General features: G+C 38.2%; 1 protein-coding gene across 1 annotated transcript; it reads left to right on the top strand.

Annotated features, from left to right (window-relative positions):
- Positions 1-6,876: 6,876 nt before the first annotated feature.
- LOC149383449 (uncharacterized) lies at positions 6,877-7,422 on the top strand. The gene has a single exon (XM_089627798.1). The coding sequence runs from the start codon at positions 6,877-6,879 to the stop codon at positions 7,420-7,422; it is 546 nt and encodes a 181-aa protein (XP_089483924.1).
- Positions 7,423-7,839: the final 417 nt, after the last annotated feature.

The following is a 7,839-nucleotide window of genomic DNA, read 5'->3' on the forward strand; positions in this document are numbered from 1 at the left end:
CTTGAACCGTCTTGAGTCTCTCGATGGGAGGGAGAGGGGGGGCGGACGTGTTCGTTCAGAACTCGGTTGACATCAACTCCAAGATTTTCAGCCTCTTCAGCAATGTGCATATCTGGATTCTGATTTTCATCATCTAAGTGAATAGGATCAATCCAGTGTAACATCTCATCATCTCCTTCATTTTGGGCTCCCGATCTTTCAAAAGCCGTTCGATCATGTCCAAAGGATCTAAAGGCACCATTGAATTTTCGAACTTGTACTTCATGTCTCTCATGTTCAGCTTCATGTTGTAACTGCAAAATACAAGTTTCTCCAACCTCTTGTATGCTAGGCGGTTCCGCTGCTTTGTATGCACTAATGCAAACGTGCTTCAATTCCTTTCGAATGCTGATGAAGACGCAGTTTGAGAAAGGATTCGCATAGCTAATTTTTGCAATGTCGGAGTAGCATATCCATAAAGCTCCCACCAATTTGCTCCCACCAGTTTACATACGTAATAAATAAACTGAATATGATAAATTTGAAATTAAATATGACAAAATTCAAATTTACTTACCAAACTCCTGAGCGGACTGTATCATGTTTCGAAAATGATGTGAGTCTGCCTTAGATGCCGGAATTTGTTCGTGAACAAAGAACTTGCATATGTTTCTTCCGAGTTTCATTGCATATGCTGGTATGGACATCACATCAACTCTTTGCTACCGAGAACTGGGGGATTTGTATAAAGAAGGAGCCAATGGTCGCGTTCGTTGCAAACGGGGTTCCGCTGAAGATCCACCGGGTCCCTCTCGTTCTTCCCTCCACTGCTCAGCTGCTTCTTGCTGTCTCACCCTCTTCATAGTTGATCGGACTAAGACCTCTTCGTCTTCGTCCTCTTCATCTGACTCATATCTACGAAGTCCTTTCGTGGTTTTGGATCGAAGATACGCTCCAAAACTACTTTTTGACTTCTTCTTATCAGATACGGTCAAAAGACACTCCCTCATCTCCTCCCTTACTTCCGGAGGACACTTATCACACACCGTAGTACTTCTTCGATTATCTGCAGCGGCAAGGTGATTCTTCACCCTAGTAACACCTCCGCCTTTCATCTCATGGCCACAAAAGTTGAACACAAAAGCATTCGTCTTTCCCGCAATGGGCGTACAATATTTTCGGGCCGGATCTGAACTCATTCTTCAAGTAGTAAATCTAAAGCAAGAGATCAAGTATCAAAACATGTCAACATCAACAATAATGAACAACTAACAATTACGAATAATCAAGAATTAAATAAAACAAGCAAACATTAATCAATAATAATTAAATTACTACCATTTAAAAAAAACACATTTCACAACAACATCAACATCAACATTAACAACAACAACATTTAATTAAATAAATTACTACCTAAATTCGGATTAAAAAAAAACAATTTCAAAATCAAAACGACTTCTAGATTAACAACATATTATTCAAATTACCAACTAAATTCGGAATAAAATAAAACTCATCACCATTTAAATTCGGATTTCACAACTCTTGTCACTTTCGAATTGGTTGCGCTAGGATTAGAACTTTCGGTGGTCGAGGTATAACATCATCATCAAATTATTCAAAATTACTACATACATTCAACATTAACAACATCCGGATTATAATAAAACTCATCACAATCAACATTAACAACATCATCAAATTATTCAAAATTACTACATACATTCGGATTATAATAACTTCATATCAATAATCCATTAAAAAATACTCAACAATCCCATCAAAAAATCATTCAAAATTCAAAAAAAAAATTCAGCTTCAAACCTTATCGCGCGAGATCGGGGGTACACGGTGAGATTTGAGCACTTTTACACTTTCGGCGAGCGAGATTCGGGGGTACGCTGCGAGATCTGGCGAGATCTACCCAGATCCGGTCTTCACCTGCGCAAGATCCGGAGGTTCTCCTTCTCTTCTTCTTCTGCGGAATACATGCGGAAATGGGGGAAATTTCTGCAAAAAATAGCTTCAATGGGACGAGATTCCGCGATATTAAAGACGCGAGATTGGGCGCGAGATTTGACCAAACTCGTGAGATATACTCGTCTCCCTCTCGCACCCCTCCCAAACGCGAAATCTCGCGCGAGATACCCCCATCTCGCGCGAGATTTCAAACCTTGGTATATATTTTAATGCGTGATCAAAATCCAACTTTCTTTCCTGTATTCTCACATCCATCCTGCCGCATGCATTGCCTTGAGAGTTGAGGCTTCAAAGATCAATATATTATATTACAAAAAATTAAGCAATTAAGCCAAATTTATAGAATTTTTAAATAGTCAATATTTGATAACTTTTAAATAAATAGTCATAAAGATAACATGACATGATGTTGACATCATATGAAAGATTTTTTATTTTCGAAGCCTTTTTGTTCACGTTTTTTTAATTCAAATTGAGTAAATTATTATAAATTAACTAATTGATTTATTTCCTTTTTTAGCAATTAGTTATTCTACAATTTATGAGAATGGTTTGTTATCTCCATAAATGTAACACCCATTTTTTTGGGCTATTCTCGTCACTATTGCTCACTCAATCGACCACATTTCGCTCTCCCTCTCCCTCTCTCTCTCTCTCTCTCTCTCTCTCTCTTTCTTCCACTTCCGACATCATTTCCAGCCAAACCAAAAGGAGGTGAAGTACACCTCCACCACTAAAGGATAGTACATGGAATATTTTGAGCTCACTTTTAGTTCATGGAGAAATTTCCGTTCGCCGGAAAGCCTTGGCCGAAGTCGGAAAAAGATAAGTCTTGGGTTCGAAATTTCATCAATTAATATCTCCACCATCCGAACTCCGTTTAAATAGATTCTTTTTCCTTGAGTTTATTCTATAGAGAGCTGTAAAATTAGACATATTTGTTCCAAGATTCACACATGATGAAGGTTGCTAGAGCATTCACAGAAAAGCTTGAGTTGATATACTGTGACTTGTGATGATTTTGTTATAAATGACTCCGCCATTTGTGAATAGGAGGTTAAGAGGTGTTGGAAAACAAAATTTGATTCATATTCTCAGTCGCCGAAAATCACCGCCACTTTCAACAGGGTTCCGATGTCAGAATTTAAGGCAAGGCCATCCCCCAACTTTTTTCGTTGTTCTTAACACAACCACGAACTCCGTTCGACCAAATTCACAAGCAATGATATTTAAATTGTAATTTAATTTTTTTTTTCTATCTGTAATCTAATTACGACTATTTACACTTGTTAATTACTAAAACAAGTTGTAAATAGTTTTGTAAAAATTTATAAATAGTTGTGTAAAAATTTATAAATAGTTGTGTAAATATTTATAAATATTTGTAAATAATATGTGTAAATATTGTTCATATGCAATAAAAAAAATCAATATTTGTATATAGTCAATAAATTCAAATATTTACTACAAAAATGTTCGTAAATACAAGTAAATAATTGTAAATAGTCGTTAATATGCAATATATAAAAGGGTAATATAGCTAAATAGCCTTCCATATTTAGACAGTTTTGGATTTAGCCAACATTTGGTTAATTTCGTGTTAATAGCCAGCCCAATTTATTTACATAGATAAAAATACCAAAATAACCTCCCAACCGTTCCCGCCCATCAACATGCTGAAAATCAAACATTTAATACAAAATATTCTGATATAACCGCCCATTAATGTCATTAAGATCATTCGAAAGCTTTTTGAAACAACACGCACTGATTGTCCAGGCAAACCAGAGTTTTTGGGACCGTTCGAAACGCGAACATCCCTGCCGAGAAGCCCGCCTCGATCAAGTCTATCCCTCGGAGACTTCCAGAATGGAACCTGACGACTAGGGTTCCGATCCCTGAGCCTACGAAGAAGAAGAGGAGCAAGAACAAGAATAATTCCTCAGAAAACCCTAAACCTAGATTAATTGTTTCTGAAAAAGAAGAAGAAGTGATCGATGAGAAGACTCCGATCGCGACGGTTCCGGCTCCGGCGACGTCGGCGTCTCCTTCCCCGGGCCGTTCCGATCTCAAACCTAGTCGTGAGGTATGGAACTGGTTCGGTATTGTTGATTTTTTTTTTCTGGCTCCTGAGTTTTCATTTTCAATTTGTTGATTTAGATCCGAAATTACTCATGGGTGTTTTCGATTTTTAGGGTTTCTGGAGCTATGTTCAAACTGTGATAAGGTTGATAGTGTGATTGAGAGGGGCTTTCGATTTTTAGGGTTTCTGGAGTTATGTTCAAACTGTGACAAGGTTGATAGTGTTGATTGAGAAGTGTTGAAAACGAACCGAGAGTTTGGTTCCTTAAAAGATAAGAGTTTTTCATTAATCGAACCCGAAGCTTAAAGTTTAAGATTTTCTTGTTGGCTGATTATTGCTTGCTTGAATCTATTACTCTGCTTTTTGGTATTACGCGTCTGATATGTTCTTGGTATGGTATTTGTATATAGTTTTGGATCTATAGGAACTATTGGGTGGTAATGTTTTTATGCAATCTGGGTTGAGAGTTCGCCGGAGGATAGGAGGGCGCCGAGCTTGGCGACGACGAATGCGGCGGTGAAGCCGGTTCCGAGTCCGAGGATCATGCCGGACTTGACGTACTCGACGGCCTTGTCGGCGGCGAGCCTTTTGAGGTCGTCTTGGGTCGTCCGGGTGCGCAGGCTAAGGCGGAGCGACGGCGGCGAGAGGAGCGAGATTGAACTGGACGCCATTTTCCCTGTTTTGTGTCCCTGTGAAGAGAGGAGTTGAGTTTTTTTTTTTTAAATACAGTATGTTCGTGTAAATTGATAGCCTATTTACAGTATGTTCGTGTAAATAGATATCATATTTACAGTATATTCGTGTAAATACGAAGCTTATTTACAGTATATTCACTGTAAATACAAAGCCTATTTACAGTGTATTCGTGTAAATAAACTGAAAAATTCTGGAAATATTTTGAGCACGAAAATTCTGGAAATTATGAATATATGGAAGACAAAATAATATCAATGAATGAAGAATTAATTCGAAATTAATTACCTAATGAATTCCAACGAAAATAGAAACTAATTACCTAAAGTCAACGTTGAAAATTTCCAAATACATAACAATTAATGGCTGATATCTTTCAAAATCTGCTCAAAATTCAAATTTCAATTTTGAAAACTTCCCTATTCGGTTTCAATATTAAATTCGAATTTTTTTAAAAATAATGCCTAATTAAAATAGCGTAAGGACAAAAAGGTAAAACTATACCAATTAATAAGCTGCCACGTAAGCAAGATGGCTATTTACGGGAAATTAACGAAAGGTTGGCTAAAACCAAATTGCTAGTGTTTTAGATGGCTAAACAGCTAATTATTTGTATATAAAATTTAGAATGTACCGAAATCGTTTTAAAAATTATTTGAAAAATCAAATAACTCTAAATAAACATAATAACTGAATAATCAATTGATTCCTTAAATTATGGAAGAAAAAGTCAACAAACAACGTAAATACCGGTGGATTTTGTTTGCTTCTTCATCACAAAAACGGCTGGTGAAACTGTAGTGTCAGTTTTTTTTTACAAAATGTCATTTGACATACGCCAAAATGACACGCCGTTTGTAATGAACAAAACTTACTGAATATTGTGGAGATTCGGCGAAAGTCGGGAGAAAGAAACAAAAGCTGTGGCGATTTTCGGAGCTCGATGTCCAGCGAGGGACGAATCTAAGGCCGGCAAAAATCGGCGACAAATAAGTGTCCCTTTCGTTTCGACACGGTGGAGAACATAATCAACATGATTTCATCGAGAATCGGCGAACTTCCACACGAAATCAGGTTTCATTTTGAAACCCTCAACCTAGAAATTTTATTGATGGCTGGTGGTTCTGGTGGTTTTATGGTGAAGATGAGAGTGAAATATGGTTGGTGGTTTATGTTGAAGATTATGGTGATCTGCAGTTGTTTTGTTTTGTTTTGTTTTTTTTTGTTTTTTTTTTTTGTGTTTTAGAGGAGAGAGACGATGAGAGGAAGAGAATAAGAATTTTTTTTCTTTTTATATTATCAAAAAGACAATAAGAGATTAGTAGGGTGTCCTTTGTAGTTACGTAAGAACAACATGTAATGAGTGTTTTTTTGAAAAAAAAATACAACACCAATAAAGAGTACAAGCATAAAAACATTTAGAATTAATTCCGTTTTTACCCCCTGGACTCGTACCTCGATTTCATTTCACCCCCTGGACTCGGGATTGTTGCAGAACTAATCTCAGAACTCAAACATGTATTACAACTTGCCACTTCCGTCAGTATTTGGACGTTAAGTTTAACTTTTTGATGACGTGATAATATTTTAAAAGGTATAAGAGTATTTTCCTATTATTTTAAATACTTTTAATATTTAAATATTGTTATTAGATATATTAATTATTAAAAAAATAAATATTTCATTTCTTCCTCAACCAACTCTGCAAAAAAATAAATATTTCATTTCTTCCTCAACCAACTCTGCAAAAAATAAATATTTCATTTCTTCCTCAACCAACGGTGCAGTGTCTTCAGCTCTTCAGGGCTCGCTTTCCTCAACAATCCTCTGACCACTATCTTTGCCTCGTCATCGATTAGGTCATCATCATCTCCTACTGTCCGGGGACTCTGTTCCTATGCTAAGTTAAAGCCAAAGAGTTTGGTCTTCTGATCTCCTCCTGAAGAGGAAGCCGGCTCGATTGCCTGCCTTTTCGCATCGCTATTTGTTCTGTTCCAGTAATCCGAGCATCGATGCTCTGGATCGAGGGCCTCTATCGCCTGATATGAACATTTGTTATTAGAACGAGACTTGATTATTTTAGGGTTTGAGGATTGAAGCTTTTTAGACTTTTTTGGTGCGAATTGGTGCTCGGCGAAATGCTTGTCGATCAAAGCTATACCCGGTTCGAAACCCTAGACGTGAAGGCTCTAGTGGTGCAGCGAATCGGGCATCAGAGAGCCGAGAAATACTTTGACAACCTCAGAAGGCTCTTCAGCAAATCGGGCATCAGAGAGCCGAGAAATACTCCGCCGCCGAGAGCCCTCAGAAAGAAAATCGGAGTCTTCAAGACCTTGAACGGGTCTCTGAAGAGTCCACATCATCACCATTCCCTGAAGGCTAGGTCTTCGCTCCGGGACCATCCAAGCCCTCTCGGCCCGCACGGGAAAACCCAGCAGAGCGCCGCCACAGAGCTCTTGTCCCTCGGAAGCCGACCGCCGCTCGAAGTGGCCTCCGTCGAGGACGGCGAAGAAGTCGAGCAAGCCTTCTCGGGAAGCCCCGACGTGCATAGTCGGAGCCCAATCACAGCCCCGTTCGGGCTCACCCTCGGAGCCTGGTCTCGCAAGTCTCTGTGCATCAACAACAATCACAGCCAGGTCAAGACTTGTCAGAGCAGCGAGGAATTTCCCGACACGAGTGGCTGAGGAACCGGATGAATTGGAAGCTGGAGAGAGGGAGAGAGAGAGAGAGAATAATAGATAATTCTATAATAACAATTAATATATTGAATTTGATAAATATTAAAAGTATTTAAAATAATAAAAAATACTCTAATACTCTTTAAAATATTGCCACGTCATCAAAAAGTTAAACTTAATGTCCAAATACTGACGAAAGTGGCAAGTTGTAACACGTGTTTGAGTTCTGAGATTAGTTCTGCAACAATCCCGAGTCCAGGGGGTAAAATGAAATCGAGGTACGAGTCCAGGGGGTAAAAACGGAATTAATCCAAACATTTATTGCACTAAGTTACTAACATAGTCATGTACGCTTCGTGCTAGCATATACAATAATACAATATACATTACTATTTACTAGCACATTGGCCCAGTTTGACATAA

The sequence above is a fragment of the Urtica dioica genome, chromosome 10, assembly GCF_054948205.1.
Source record: "Urtica dioica subsp. dioica isolate 48M chromosome 10, U.dioica_male_clone48M_v1_H2, whole genome shotgun sequence".
NCBI classification, from domain to species: Eukaryota; Viridiplantae; Streptophyta; class Magnoliopsida; order Rosales; family Urticaceae; genus Urtica; species Urtica dioica.